This window comes from Anopheles merus, chromosome 2R (assembly GCF_017562075.2).
Source record: "Anopheles merus strain MAF chromosome 2R, AmerM5.1, whole genome shotgun sequence".
NCBI lineage: Eukaryota > Metazoa > Arthropoda > Insecta > Diptera > Culicidae > Anopheles > Anopheles merus.
The window spans coordinates 17,516,865-17,533,755 of record NC_054082.1 but is presented as its reverse complement, the minus strand read 5'-3'; the positions used below and the strand labels follow the sequence as shown (position 1 = coordinate 17,533,755).

Sequence of the window (16,891 nt, the reverse complement as noted above, 5' to 3'; positions counted from 1 at the left end):
CAAAAATGAATAGACTTCCGCTCCAACTCACACCAACGTCGAAGCCTTCCGAATGCGGCACACAGCAGCTGCTGGCCGTAACACGACCGTAAGGGTTGCTGTGACACTTTCAATTTGCAATGTTAACCTCACTTTCGGAAGCAACCCGCGTTCCATGTTTCGTAATTTCTCCAATGTCGACACAAATTGAACGAATTGGCCATTTCGCGTAAATAATCAACACCGCAACGGCCAATCAACAATACCGACTGACCCCCGACCGATACCTAAACTCTGACCCCGGGAGTGTTCAAATCGACAGATTGTTTTGACAATAACTTAATAGATGCGCTCGATTGATCGTTGGGCAAAGCAGGGCCTGCTGTGATTGGCACCGACCAACAACGACCAACATGGGTCCCAACGACGGCCTAGCCTGGTCTGTATCAGAGGCTGGTGTGAACGAAGAGCATCACTTTCTTGCTTAATTTCCACTACTGGCTGATAATGAAGCCTGCCTGGCGTGTGTGTGCGCGCGAACGCCAATTACGCAAAAGCCGCGCAAGAGCCGTTTTTAGAACGTTTGCTGCTTTCTGGAACCTGCGAACACCAGCGAAACGGCACGTTCAAATAAGTTTTGCGTCATTTCTGCGATGTTTGTGCTAATCGGCTGAAAGTTTGGCGAAATCAAGGCGTAGGTCTGTTGCAGGAAACATTTCGGACAAAAACGTTACGTTCTAACAGCGCACGTGTTTCCCAGTCGTTCGACCACTTTCTTGTTGTTGTTGTTGATAGTTATTTGTGTACCAGTATTGATTGTTGCTGGAATTTCAAGCGGTGTCGTCAGATGCTAGGGATTTTTTTTGTTTTGAAATTTAGCATTTTAACAGTGAGGGATTTTTTGTAAACACCATCCCCACCATACCCGCTTTCGGGAGAAACCGGCGTCGAGACCTGTTTGAGGGAATTTTTGCAACACATGCTTGATGTTGTAAGACGTTCAAGAAAATCGACATTTCAAGCACGGTCCAAACAATGCTTACAAACACAGTCCCTACACGTGGCGGACGATAATTTAACGATTTAGCGCCCCCGTAACAGTTTCATTTCGTTCTAAAGCATTTTGCAAATGGCATTTGAAATTTCCATGCAGCCGAGACTTGTTCCGTATGTTCCGTGTCCACACTGCACTCTGGTGAAAGAGAGAGAGAGAGAGAGAGAGAGAGAGAGAGAGAGAGAGAGAGAGAGAGAGAGAGAGAGCATGTGCAGTCGTATAAAGTAGTTCTCCCCGTCAAACAACTCCTACCGACTACCGACAGCACAGTGTGTGCGCGAACGTTGATATTTCATAATTTGCTTTGCAAAGCTCGGGCAGCTCTCGACCCCCCGTGTCGTGTCTAATCGGCCACATATCGGCATTAGAAACGGGAGCGGAAACAGTGCTGGCGGCGCTAGAGAGCTCTAGAATCTAGAGCAGGGTCAGGGCTTGATCGCGGCGTCGATCGAGACCGCACACAACCTAGAACGTTGGGTTCTTAGTTTTTGTTTTGTCGTGCATTTGTCGTGCGCTCAGCCGTTCCTCCCCAATGCACCTTTTGAGCAACCTTTAAGCAACTCGCGCCCGCTGGTGGCGATTTGTTGCAACTACGCACGCGAACACCGCCTAACCGCACCTCCGCACCCCGTTCACCCCGATCACCACAGGCCCTGTACATGGCATTGTTCGACACGCGTTTCCTTAACTGGACGCGGACCTGGTAGTTGTGTGATGGCAGTCCCGCTGTCGTGGTTGACCTTCGAAGAGCGTAGCGAACACCCCAGCACGCTCGTGCCAGCCGTGCGTTCGTTCTACCCTAGAACAAAGCGCAAAACAGCGAAGCTCAGGTTCGCCGCCTAGACCTGGACCTGGAGGCCAGTGTTCTGTAGTAATGTGCGGGTACTGGCGAGCTTAAAATAACCCGTAAAACATCGCCCGCGGTCCGTTACGGAAGACTTTACGGGCCTGGTGTCGGATGCTACACGCGACTGCTACCGAACACCATACCGGTACCACTGAAGAAGAGGAGGAGGAAGAAGAACTCGCCAAGGGTACGAAAGGCAAACGACTGAGCTGAGTTCGCACTCCCACTCCGTTAGTGTGGCACAATTGGACACTTGGCCGGGGGCGTTATATTACACCAACGTTGTCGTCTGGGCCGGACCGGGATTCGTCGGCTGCCTTATGGAAATTCCCATAAGCGGGGCGCATGAACTGAAGTGGATGTATTTCGGTGGCACCCGAAATATCTCCCAGTCCTCGAGGGGTCCGAAACTCCGCTCAAATTACTTCAAAAGTCACTCATTTTGGGGCTATCGGTAATGCTGTGACCCTCGGCTGTGACGTTGCCTCTGAATGAGGATGCTTCTGCTGCGCTAGTGTCTGCGGTGTTATGTAACAAAAACGGCAACAGGGAACTCTCTGTGGCTCTGTGGGAAAGCGGAGTCGCCCTTAGACGCCAGCTAAGCGTAGTTATTGGAGCTGCGCGTGGAGCATTCAAGTGTCCGTTATCGCTTCTAGCGTAACATAAAAAAATGGAAATCCATAGTCGCACACGACGGCTATCTTGGCCGCCATCACAGTCCCCTACCGTTGAGAATAAATCCCAACGGTACTTCTGTACCAGCGGAACCTGCTGCCACCGAAAACCACTCATACTAGCACTACCAGCAAACACACGCACTGGAAACGCGGAAGTAAGCGCAACAACGGTCCGGTCCGTGCCCGGGCGTATAAACATTTCACGATCCAAAACAAACCAACCGGAAAGAGTTGATCGAACTCTCGACCATCCTCCCGGTCCAACCGATTCCCCTCCGACACGGGCCAGCAACAAAGAAGCCGCGAAGGAGGAGCGGTGAGTTCTTCGCGATCGCACGGCGTTGCACTTCTCTACGCACCAGCATGCGCGGAAGCAGCGCCACCAAACCGGTACAAACCGCAACGAAGCTGGCGGACCAAACCATAACAACACAGAATGCGAGCGTGAACGGGTCGCCAATTACCCCACAAATGTATACAAAAACCCCCGCCAGCTCGAAAGAGACGTCACACAACCGACGTCTGAAGAGCTGCTGACATCGCTGCTGTGATCGTCCATACACCGCGCCGTACAAAATGCGCCGATGAATATTAATGATCTCTTCGCATGGGATTAGTTTTTTGCTTACACATTTTGGTCTACCCAAGTTCACTTCCTGAGGTGATGGTGACCTCCCCGAGTGGAGGAAGAATTTGAGCAAATCTTGATTAGAGGGAAGACTAAAAGAAGTCTGCCATGTTGTTTTGCGCCTTACCGATAATGGGGGGGGGAGGGGGGGGGGTTTACATTTGAATCCTTGTGTGCCACGCTTTTTGATTAATCAAGTACAGGTGTACATGCTTGGACGAAGCGACAATTAAGTTCTTCATCCGACGTTGGGTTGAGATCGAACCGAAGCTTTACTTCAGTTCTGAATTTAAGCAGGCGCATGGGTTGGAGGGGATCAGCGAATCGATTAGAATCTTCAAGAGCTTGATAAACGACCTCTTCAAGTCCTCTTCAGTCGGGATTACCGCTTGAGATTAGGCTCATCCTCAAGCGCGTGTGGTGCGCATCCGTACCTTCGCCAGCTCTGGCACTGGCCTTGGCAAATCCGGGCGGTTCGCGTGTTCACACGCTTTGACTCTTCGCGCAAGCCACTTCCCGTTTACCTTTCGTAGATACTTCATCAACAGTAGTTGTTGGGAGGAGGGCAACTACAAAAAAAAAATATAAAGGTAACTCCACAAAGTAAAACGAGTAACGCTGCTGGTGGAAGTGGAGCGTTGGCAAGCGATTGCAAAACACACTCCAGCCGCACGCGGGGGTAAACAGGAGCTTAAAATAGCCGCCCAGGGCCGTGTTTGTAAACTATTAGTCGTAACAACAACAACAACAACACCAACACCAGTAACCGCAACAAAAAATGCGCACACTCGTTAGCCTCAAACCTCAAAAGCTCCACTGTTTGGCATTTACATTAGCGGATGTAAGATCGTATTTCGTAGTGGAATTCGCCTCGTACATGTCTTGGCCATGTCTGCCGCCTTTGATAATGGATGTGGAAAGGGTAATAGTGATTGTCATCCCTTTTCAAGGCCATATCAAGCCTAAACCTAGAACCTCCAACAAAGAATACAGTTCCAACGTTTGTCTGTCCAACTGTCGTTGCGCGGTCCTCTATAAGCGAGAACCTCAGTATTTCAGGATCAATTCGTGCATCATTCTCAGAGGGTGTGTCCTCTAATAAATATAGCATCGGTTTTGTTTTAAAGCGCTTCAAAACCTGCACACAAAACCGAGGACGCCAAGAACGTGTTCTAAAACGGCAAATCACACTCACCTGATCGTAACTGCAACTAAAACTATGATGAGGCCCACGAGGACCATGGCGATGACGACTCCACATATCATATACAGCACATCGTTGGGAGCATCTGCAACGAAAGCAAAACAATCAGTTTTGTTAGTAAAGAGGGGGGAGGGATCTGTGAGTGGGTTTTCATTTCAAGCACAAGCAGCCGCGCACTATTTTCAACCCAGGCGGTTGCTGTGGCGTGTGTGGTTTCGATGTTCTGTGAGTAAAATTAGTGCCGATGGACAACACAACACAGCGCTGCCGGGTGCTGACACCCAAACGAAAACGACGACCGCGACGACGATGAGACGAAACGGGAGCGTGCCAACACATGTGGGGATGGGAGGGAAGCTAAAGATGTGACTTTTGTGTGTGTCTTTTATGTAAGTGCAGTGGTTCGCACTCGCAGCGGGTGGTGATTTTTGCTCAAACGTCCCAAGGTGCACACGGTAAGGTGATCAGATATTGATAAATTCTTAAACCAGAGGTTGGTACTAATATGTCCTGCATCTGTACAATTACATACAACGATACAATCGATTGCGTGGGGAGTCGAAGCCTGACCCATTTCGGTTCACAACTCGACCGCCGCTGCTGATTCATCCATGCGCGCAGGGCCGTCTAGCAGGAAGCAAGACAGGCCCCAACATCACCCCGTTCGGTGTGGGTGCTACGACAAGTACCTGCGGGCTGACATATGCACCGGGCTATACCTTTCTATTGGCAGTTGGCGAGACTTTATGGTTTACTGCCCCGGGGGTGACCCCACATCACCAGGTGGACCGAGCACGTCGGCGGTGAGTTGCAAGCGCACCGACACACATAGGAAGTGTCGTTCAAGGAGCGCCCAAAGGTGGCGTAGTAAGTACTCTTGAGGTAGTACTTACAGCAGCCTTTTATCCTTGCATACCTTCTTGCAGTGGATCGCGAAAGTAAACGCTTTAAAACAGGGCACTTTGAACGGTTTATGGCTCCCCATTGGACCATGATGAACTGCCAGCAAAAGTGGTGTTTTGCATCTGTAAATCAATTCACTCGTTTTGCATAAGATTGTTCTCGTTTTTTTTTTCATTTTCTGGTACTCTTGCATAAGAGCATCTCCAGCCATCGTTATGCCACAGTGGATGTGGCCAAAGCCGCACTACATTTATGTAACGGGAGGGCATAAAGTTAAGCTCCAGCAGGCGGCTCCCGATGTAAGATGCGGAGGCTCTCCCCAAGTGCCACCACAAAGCCACGGTGTGTCTAACTGCCACTTGCGCGTGGGATGACCACCACGGCTTAAGGCGGCTTAAGGCTGTGAGGCGTTTTGGAGACACGTTTCATTCGAACAGTTCAATCGTGCTCCTTTTCGGCAGTCTAGCTGTTCAGCAGACGTAACTTCAAAGCGAAAAGTTGTCGGTGTGGAATTGTGTAGAAACTTCACATAATGAGCGCTCTATCTTGGAGACAAACAATAGTGCTCGTTTATTGCTAGAATTCTGAAAAGAATCCTTTCTTCATAAGTCTAATATGTCTTTCTACTTCACTAGCAAAAGTTCTTAAGAAGGAAAACAACGGCGAATCTGTCTCCATTTTATGCCACAAAAAACAACAATCAAAATGATTGAACATTCGCACTCGTGTCAGTTTTCGCACACAGCACCACCCTCATCTAGATCATCATCATCATCGTCGTCATCGTCACCGCCGTCACAGCATCGTGACCTGAGTGCAACCGCCAACGAGAGTAAAAGTGAAGCAAATCTTCTTCCCCCGACGGATGCGAAAGATCGTCACCGTCACTGAGGTGCGAAGATTGAATATGGTAATGACGAATGGCGAGCAGTGGTACATTACAGCAGCAAAATGAAATGAAGCAACAACAAAAAAAAACACTCACAACCCACAAATCCGCACACGTTCGCGTAACCGCATTCATTCATAAACGCGCGCCAAGCAGCGGCGACGATGAGCGATCGGTTTGCCTTGGCTCGTTTGGCGCAGTTACCCGGCGGACAAAGATTTCAAACGCTCTCCCTCTGCCCAGTGCATGGGGCAGTGGACACACACACACACACACATATATATATATAAACACCAACTCAGAACGCGGGTGGGAGGATGATTTTTTGCCCGCAAGCCTTGCATTGATTTATTCTACGCGATCGCGCGTACAGTGACACAGGCAGGGACCCCCAGCGCGACTTCCCGGTTCGTCGTCTGATACAGTGTCTAGGGTGCGCTTGCTTTCACACGGCAGACACACAGCTGATGGTGTTAATCATCATCATCACCATCAAAAGGATCAATGTTTGCACGAGATGCCAAAAATCAAATTCGGCGCATTTGCAATAAATCGTTTGGGGTTGCTGCATCAAGACACGAAAGATACAAACGATCGCTCTCGGTGCTCGGAACCGAAACAGCGCCAAACATTGTTGGTATACCTGCTGTACCGGGTTCGCCCCCGGTCGCCCTACCGATGGCCCTCCTTTTTGGCTGTTTGGATCACCGTACCGTAAACAATCCGAAGGAGAAAGCGAAGGACTTTCCCGGGTGCAGTTTCGGTCTTGGAAAGGGCGCACTGCGTTGACGCACGCACTATCCTTCCCAAGAGTCTGGGTGTCTCTGGGCACAATCGCACAATCCGATCAGAATGCAGCCAACGGGTGGGATGAGCACACGGGCGATCCCTTTTTCGCCGTAGGATTCCGTCGCGTTTGCTTGATTCTACAGGGTGGTTGTAGTTTAAGCGAACTAAAATTAGTTGCCGGCTGGCTTTAAAAATAAAACCAAGCCACAACCAACGATTCCACGCGGCTTATCGATAATGTAGTGTGGAAGAGTGGGGTGATATATGTTGACGAAATAGTGGTATGAGCGAAAGGGTTATGCTGTTAACATTTTAGGCATGTCAATTATTACATTTTAAAGGACATTAAAATCGTTTAAAAGTTCCTTTTTAAGATGCATTTCTAGCGGCGTCATAAAGTGAAACCATCCCTTTCCCTTCTGGTACAGCATGGCCCACCGAAAAGGCAAGCCGTTCGGGCGCTAATTACTCTCTTGCGCTTGGACGGGTGACAAACTCCTACAAAGACATAACTAAACGTCGCGTCCATCGGTTAACGCCATGCCGCGTCGCCGTCACCATCGAATCCGTACCACGATCCGCTCTGCTGCTGACCACGCGCCCCACCATCGACCGTTGTCATATGACCGCGTGGATTTGCCACGCAATCAAGCACGAAGAGCGGCGGCTAACCGTACCCCACCCATTGCTAAGAATAAACTCATCATTGCCCGACTGCGCCGTGCTCGTGTGACGCCCGCTTGTGTAGTAACTGTCGCCGACCACAGCATAGCTGTACAGCAAAAAAAAAAAAAACGGTGACGAAACCGCAAACCCTCATTGGAGCTCCCAATGCGTCTCCGATGCCGATTCTAACTAAGCGGGAAATCCTTGACCAAGCAGCTGAAAGATAAATCATATACCACGGGACTCCCATGCACTGGTCGCCCGCACACTGGATCGTTTGCTGAGGCGTTAGAAAGATCAGCCACAAGGCAAGCCAAAACCCGCGATGTGCACTCAGCGTGTGTGTATTTAAACACCCGATGTTGTTGTTTTTTTTTTCGCGGCACCCGCCACAAAAACTGAGAACTATTTTCAGAACTTTCTCAACCGCGCGCATTCGGGCGGATTTTTGGATGGCGCGTGTGAATCTAACGAGTAGCACACGCGCTTTCTAGCCCTTTTGAAGGTGAAAGGATGGACATTTTGGGTGTGTATGTATGTGGCTGTGTTGATAGAAAACTATCCATCCAAAGTCCACGGACAAGGCTCGTGGTTCTTTGGTCTCTTGTCCTTTCTCCCATTCCCTTAGTTTATCGATTTTCGATGGTCATCAATGGAAAGGGGAATTGATACGTTTGTTGCCAACAAAGCCAGACCAGAGAACAGGGAACATTAGTGAATTGGTACTAAATTTAGCAGTGGTGTGTATGCATAGCAAGACAAATGCATACTACCAACTAAAACACTCACACACACACAACAAAAAACCGAACATTGATGGTTGTGTTATGCCCTATGTCCTTGCGGAGGCTCCCTTTCGGCTTCACCTGGAACATACTTTGTAGAAGCTTATCTTTCAATCAACCTTGGCATTCGACGATGAAGAAGAAAAAAGAACCTTCTACATTATGCAGCGAGTTACGGAACTGCGGACATGCGACTACCCTGTGGCCTGGGATGTTATCAAACAGTTCGATCTGGTTCTGTACGACACTACTCAAATTGATTCTTAATTGGTGTTGCAATACTGTACAATAGCAACTTACGACGACTGCGAACCTTTTCACAACGTTATTCTTATTACTACATTTATTGCTTGTTTTGCTTTCTAATCGACTTTTATTGCCTTGCCGAGAAACCGGAGAAAGTGTTTCAACAGTCCAATTAACTTCGAACAACGAAAAGAAATAAAATATTCCTCAATTCCATACATTCCGTCGCCAAACACAATCAGTAGCAATTAGCATGCCCGAACTGTCATGCTGCATGGCCGAACCGATCCCTCGCGTATCTGTCAATTAAGAGCAATCATGTTCAACCTTTAGCCCCCCTTACTTATGTACCAGCAGCAGCAACGAAATCGCGGTCAATGAATTTCTTACAACTACAACTTGAGCATGAACAACAAAGACTAAGCCATAGACACAAAGCAACCGTCTCGTATCAGTGTGTGATAATTCAGCACAATTTGCTGCAAATCCCACAGTACCTTTCTGTTCAATGAAAGATTGTAATTATTGCTTAGCAAACTCTATCGCCGCTGATAAGTGCATCCGTAATGCAGGGCTCCAAATATAGCGCCAATGCGGGGTAAAAATAGTCACAGCAAAACAGCACACACACCCATTGGCCCCGGTGCGCCCCAGGTTCGTAGTAGGCGCCGCAATGCACTCCATCCCTGATTTCCCCACACGGCCTTATTCGCAATCGCACAGATGCATCGAATTGCTTGATAACCTTTTGATACGGCCCCAAGCCTCCAGCTGCCTTGCCCCCCCTGATGGTTATCGCTACTCCCAAAGGGGGTTTGAAAGTTTTCGATTAGCAAAATCGAGCAGCCGCCATCGACCGGTCGGTCCAAAGTTTCCCCGCGACTGTTGCTAAGGTAAGCTGCGACCTAGCGAGCCGCCTGTTTCCACGGCAGTTTGGAAAGGGCCACGATCGGAGGTCAGTGTCTTCGCCAGGGCGATTTTTTTATTCTTTCATTTTTTTTCGTTTCGGTTCCAGGCGTTTGTCGTCCACTCGCGTGAAATTGGATACTCGATGGACGAGCGTGTGTGAGCAGTCACATGATGCTTTTTTTTCTTCTTTTTTTTTGGTTTCACTCAACCCAACAAGGAACAGAAACGACCGCTAACATTCTACTGCCATTCTATTAGTGAGGACCCCGCCCATTCCCTTGCTACCAAACCACTGCGCATGAAACGCGATCGATGCATTTACAGTGGAGGCGCGCGCGTACCAAAGTCCAACCCAACTCCAGGCTTCAGGCAAACAACACACACACACACAGTCACAGTCACTCGGTGGTAACGGAAGAGAAAGTGTTTCAGCAAATTTGTGATTATTATTGCCATGAGGGGTTTTTGTTTTTTTGCTTTTATTCTGCCCATCGATCAGTTTGGATGGATTGTTGTTTTGTGTCATGTTGTTAAAGCCCTTTTTGTTTCCTTTGGGTTTACCCCCGTCTCTGCGATCGAGGTCGATCGGCGCTGACGCGGCGCTGTTTTTAATGTATTTCCCTCCCTGTCCCGTGATCCCCTGTTGTGGTGATCGTTGTGTTCACCCCGATTGGTGGTGATGGCGCCAACATGTTTACACTACACTGCTGCGGCACAAGGGCAGAGACACCCTTGAAAAGTAGTGCAGAACCCTGCCATCGGAGTACAGCGCCATCGGATGGGGTTAGCTGTATACGAACATACACATACACAGACATCAGGTAAAAGGTGGACTAGAAAATGGGGAAGGTCTTGAGGTAGGTCTTCCGATAATAAATGCTTCGTGATGCAACACCAGCATTTCAAAGGACAGATAGAGAGAGAAAGAGCGACTGGGGACAAACTCAACTACTTCGATCGTACTATACTATCCACTTTTAAGCAGCAGGTAACGATAGCAGAGGGTGCTGGAATTGCCATCTGACCGTGCAATTATATCAATTGCGTGCGTGGAAAAGTTTTCGCCCTGTTATGATACAAACATCCGCAAACTGCTGTGGCCCGATCGAGTCCGATGCAAAAAAGATTACACTGCGATCCAAATCGTAACCGTGGTGGTTCGTATTAATAGCAAACTGTAAATACAAAACGCAGCATCATGCTGTACAAGACATGCAGGCGTAAAATGGTGAGATCGCAGCATAGCAGCTTCGGTAATGAGGAGTAGTAGCGGCAGGGCCGGAGATGCGGGAGTTATTTAAAACTAGGTTGCCTTCGTCACGGCGACACATGGCGACACACGGGCGGAGGTCAAACGCAGGGTGTGTCTGAGTGTGTGTGTATGTGTAGTACAAAACACTGGTACTAGAGATTACATGCACGATCAGCATAGAGACGACAAGCGTGCGCGAACGGTTTCGAGACCAGCAAGATCATGTTCGGGTGAAGACGGTAACAAAAAAGCGTCACCAATGCAACCCAAGTGGATGTTAGACCCTTGGGACGGAAGGAAAGAGAGACAATCTAAGGCAAAAGTACACTCCCCAACACACACACACACAGCTCCGTCACGGACAAGCGGCGGCGGCGGCGGCAGACGAAACTAGAACACATCGCCGTAGCGCCGTACCAAAAGGGCTAACGTTACGGTCCTGCCCCCGGCTTCTTGTGTCTGGCAGTCTTGCTCGCTGTCTCTCTGTGCTCTGCTTTTGCCTGTTGCTGCTGCTGCCGCTGCGGCCAAAGTCTATTTTATTTTTGAGCTGCTAACCGATGGTTGGTAACACATCGCGGAGCAAGCGATTCGGAACGATGATTCCCGGAGGAGTTCTGTCGCCACCTTGCAACCGGACCCAAGCTGCCAGATGTTAGATTGTTAGCATTAGGCTTTCTCCAGGTTATTCAAAACATCCACAAACGCGACTCCAACCGGATCGTTTCATTTCAAACAGTTGGCAGCTCTGGCAACTCTGTAGCACCGCTAGCGTTATTTGTAAGCAAACAATTGCTATGTGCAACAGCTCTATTCGCTATTGTTTACGGTTCTGTTGTGTGTCGCCTGCAATTTGCTTTCGTTTGACACTTTAATTTACAATCTAAACCGCTGAACCGATAACGATTGACAGCCGTTCCTTTCACAGCTCGCGGCACGAGCGTCCCAGGCAAAGTGTTGGCGCAGCGATTGCCATTGTAATGGATTATTTTATTGCACCCGCAACACCCCTCCCTGATTAGCTCTCTCTCTGCCCCGGCCATCATCCCGGCCTCCCCAAAGACCCGGATCCAGAATTCGGTGTGAATGGCGTGGCGAGAATGATCGGCTGGAAAAGCCCCCAAGATCCCACGGTTGACCTTCGCCAACACGATTACCTCGTTTCAAATGTGGAGGGTGCCCTCGACCCTCCCTCTACCGAGAATCCCGTGTTGGGGGGTGGTTGTAAATTCGTTGCGCATCATATCATAGGTTAAAGTGTAAAGCGTACCGTTATCAGCGCCGCAGCTCCCAAAGCTAGTAATAAAAAAACCGGCAATCTTTTCGCGTCCGACAGCAACACGGGAACACGGGAAGCATTTCAAACGAAAGCGTGAGTCAGTGAATTAATGTGAATTTTCCTACGCGATAAGCGTTACGATATGCACCGCAGACAGCACACCATCGAACATCAACTGCATCCGATCAGCTGATCTCATGGGCATGTGTGTGTGTGTTTGTGTGACCGTACAGCATCACTTCAACGCTGAAGCCCCAAGCCGGGGGTGAATTGGAATTGCCCTCGGGACCGACTGAAAGTCCCGCGCGGTACTCTGAAAACCAATGAGCCGTGTCTTACTTCGTTTTTTTGTCTCTGTTGACCCACTTGCGGACCCGCAGTACGACCGGCCAAAATTTTATGGTATGCCTTGGTGGTATGCCCCCCAGCAACATCATGCTGCCGGAATCACAAGCATGGCAGCGAGATCTCTCGTTGACGCTTCCCGTTGTTGCCTTCGAACGTTCATTTCGCTGTTCTGCAGGAAGAAAAGCCCGCACTGTTGCTAAGCGCGATCGAGCCACTCGCTAAGCACAGACACACACAAACACACTCACACACACCGACATGGCGACCGCACCAACACGATCGTTTCGAATACGGCTCGCTCGGCAAAGAACGCTCTGGCAACACGCATGGTGAGAGCGAGCACCAGATGGAGCAGCGCGCGGCCGACGATTACAGTGCGCTACACTAATTAGTCAACACCAGACAGCGTGTGAAAGGTGGATATCAGTTGTTGATATCTTTTGCACCCCATACTATCGCACTCGAGAGTGTTCTGGTATGGAACGGGGCGCATGTTGGCTTGGTGTGATCGTGGTTCCATGGAGATGATAATCAAATTTACCCCCTCCCCCATACCTCCCCTCTCCATCGGGCGCGAGCGAAAGCGGCCTTGTCACTAGGGCGAACCACAGGTATCTCGCACTCCCCACCCATTTGCCCGGCAGTTTGCAACCGAGTGAGGTATTTTTCCGCTAGCAACCGCACACACTATTGACACAATGCATTAGACCCGGTTGTTAAGGCAAATCCTTTATTCCGCCCAGCTGTAAAGCACAGTTTTTTTGTTGTAATGTGCTCCCTTTGCCTGGCGACCGTACGAACCGTACTGATGATTTTTCATCGTCAAGACCGCATTTTCACACTTGCCCGTGATTGCGTGGAGCAAAGATGATGGTGGAAGCGTGTCGCGTAGCCTTTCGTCGCGCTACCGCCGTATCGCTGGAATTGATGGAGAGAAAACGCATTCACCGTGCACGATCAGGCCCGCCAAAAGGTAAATAAAGCTTTTGGGACCAGTTGGAACGTTTGATTCCTCACGTTTACTTTGAAGTTGGCGAAGGAATTCCACGGCAAACAACAAAAAATCAGGGTCCAGCCAAGAGCAGATCAAGCCAGCCGAATCATTCAAAACAATATTTGTCTTTCTAGCATCCGTTCTGCTCCCTTCGGCAAGACGATTCGCGTTAAAATCTCAGGTTGGAGGCGCGGCTTCTTTCACAAAAAAAGAAACCAAACTTCTTTCGACCAAACATTTCTTACAGTTTAATTAATTTTACTCGCTCGTTCTTTTTCCAGCATCCCGAAAAAAGGGGAAAGCGTAAACACAATTATCGTGCCTGTGGTTTCTTCCTTCTCTTAGGTCTTCAGCCCTCCCCGATCGTCATAACGGACGATCCGAAATGATGTACACACGGTTTTACGGTGCATCATGAAGCTAAACCTCCGCTCCCCAAAAACCGGTGCCGGTATAGAACGTCTTTGTTTATTTGTAATGTTAGGTTCTATTGTTTACACTACTACCCCTCTGTTTGCAGCACCGTTTACTGGTAGAGAATCATTCAAAATTCAAGCAGCATTACAGCTGCATGACAGTAAGCTTACACTTTACGAGCGTAATTAAATGGTCCGGGCAGCAGTCCGGCACAATGAATGTCTTTTAATTATTTCCCATCTTCCATCTACCAACAAGAAATGAAAGTAGAGTATAACATCCGATCGAGAACTATATTTAGCTTTAGCCACAATAATGTATCAACATGTACACACACACATACCCCAACCTTGAGGATGTTACCACACCTGAGCGATTTATCTTTTACTGCTCTTTATATTGAGAAAAAGTGCCCCTCGTCTAGCATCATCTTCCCCCGGCTGTCATAGTCTAGGCTCGTTCGGTTAATGGCACCTGGGGCACCAACCCCAACCGTCCTCACACCCTCTCTCACTCTCTCCCAAATCCCAATAGTAATATCACGATACTTTACGATATCACTTCATAGTATCCGCGACCGGTGTCACGCCGCCAACATGTCTACCAGATGTGTGATGTGTGTGTATGGTGTGCAGGAGTCTATTTCTGTACATCATTACTTCCACGCCGCGTTCGGTCAGACGCTGGATGGCAATTATATGGTCTACCGCGCACCACACCATATGTCACTCCACCTACGACTTGGGGGGAGGGCGGCGAAATCAGCTCCGAGTTACCGACGATCGAGGTTCGTAAATATGGTCCAGATTTTCGGACACCGGTACCCCAAATAGTACGATTCGGTCAGCGGGATTTCGAAACGCGATTCTCCGAAAACGGGCTGACGTCAAACGGTACGATGCTGTGGTGGTCCGCGTCTCTGTTTACTGCAATCCCTCATGTGTACCTTTGGGATCCACCACTATAACGAGTTTAGCGGAGGAATGCTACTACCACAGAGCGCATAATGTGAGCGCATAATGGGAGCACAAGGCCTCATCGGATTGCACCATATGCACCACTCCCGTGTGTAAGCGCACGACGACTGACGTCAAACGGACAACGGCTGCCCTGGGAGCCGTGGTTCCGATTGCTTAAGACAACCGCCGCTACCACACGCTCTGCTGGTGCTGGTCCGGCTCTATCGGCTGCTACACTCGCCAATTGGGTCGGAACGAGCCCCCTTCGATAGAAGCTTCTCATTAAATCTATAACCGTATAGAGTACAGCACATTGATAAGTGACAAATCGCCGTAGCGTTCAAGATTAGTAACCGGCTTTGTGTTTCGTAGGTCAGACCGCGGGGTCGTCGTGTCGTTTCCGGGCACGATCGATAACGCTACTATCGCCCGTGCGTGGCTTTTGCCTTGGAGATAACCGGCCGCCGGTAATGCACTAACAATGTCCGGTTCGGGCACCAGCTCCTTCCCAGGGGAGGAAGTGGGTTTTCGGCGTTGGATGGTAATGAAGCAGACAATCCGCACGAGACAGGTCTTATTATTGGTTGCTCCAGTGGGGCTAAAAATAGTAACAGCCGTGAGGATTATCATCCCCGGTCGTACGCAACATTGTCAGCGGATGAAGATTGCAAAGTATAAATATCACGAAACAAAACTAGCACAGGTAAAGAGATACTTTGAAAGTAATTGGAGCAGTGATGAAAACGTCAATGATGTGCTCTAAATGTGAAATTAATCATCGCTATCTGGACCGTGCTGTATCAGTTACAGTGCCACTATTCTGGGAGCGATAAAGATTAGGCGAATTTGTGTCTCGTCGCGTACAATCCCAGTTTGAAGTAATCGCTTTAAACTATAGAGACTATCGTGGCGCCAGACTACAAGAGCAATGACACCAAGGGTGGTGTATCCTTGAAGGATACTAGTTTCAAAACATAATCGGACGCTGCATGGCGTCCGATAAGCAGTGAACCGCGATAAGAAGAGTCTTTTCAAATGAAATTACTGCACAGAAATATTTTTTTCGATCAACCAATTGCTTCATATGGAAGAGAAGAAGCAGAAAATTAGAGCCCCAAAATGAAAGCTATGACTGAACCCAATTTAGATGTAATTTTGATAGAAACGTTCGCCATGGGAAAAGCCAGCATCTGCCGGCGCCCATAAAATGTGTCACGGACATTTGTTTACGATTGACTTTCCATGGCATACAATCACGCTCTTTGGTCGTGTTTCCGGAAGCCGACAAAATCTAGTGCAATGAATTAGCGTAGGGCGGCATTCGTGTTTATTGTAATTGTACAGACACATACAACGCTATGCTCGATTAAATTTTGCCCACACTCATAAGTGCAGTGTCCCTTTTTCTGTGTTCCGCCACTTTCTACTTCAGCTGCCTGTGTTGTCTGCTCACACTGTGCTGCCCGCGCGTTCGCTTCGTTCTCTTAAAATGAATCGTTTTACGCAACTATTGTCAATATTCTGTCCTTCGGTTTGTTACACAACCACCACTACCACCGCCATCGGCACCATGCTGCGATTGATGGCAGTGCCATGCGGTGAGCTGATGATATAAATAAATCACGATACGCTCACTCAATAGTTTGATAAAAAAAAACATATCTGCGACGCTGCTAATGGTATGCGTGGATTGATATCATTTGCCAGAACTAAGATAACACGGAAAGGGAAAATAGCAACTCATCCTACATATACTGCTAGCAGCTACTTTTCCTTTCTAACGTAGTCTAGATGTTTTATTCCAATCATTATCCTTAACACGATAGTCTGGAAAATTATCAAAATTTTCTCTGATAAACTCAAATATAATAATTGTGGATATTATCACTGTTGTGTACTTGTTGACTGTAATGTATTTTGACTCGGTTCGGAACTAGTCTTGCTACGCACTGGCAATATATTTTTAGTTTTCCCAAGCAGTAAAAAAATACCAAAGGGTTATAAATTATCAACACAGCATTTCCGTTTCACACACGTTATCTGTGAACAATCTACCAGGAGTAATACCA

The 16,891-nt window shown here is 48.6% G+C and overlaps 1 protein-coding gene across 9 annotated transcripts in view; it reads right to left on the bottom strand.

Moving 5' to 3' along the window:
* LOC121587803 (protein catecholamines up-like) overlaps positions 1–16,891 on the bottom strand; it is an 85,192-nt gene that overhangs the window by 15,113 nt on the left and 53,188 nt on the right. For all 9 annotated transcript variants that reach the window (XM_041904964.1, XM_041904972.1, XM_041904967.1 and 6 more), the window contains one exon: positions 4,381–4,474. In XM_041904964.1, the coding sequence (XP_041760898.1) occupies positions 4,381–4,474 (94 nt within the window). The remainder of the gene's footprint in view (positions 1–4,380; positions 4,475–16,891) is intronic.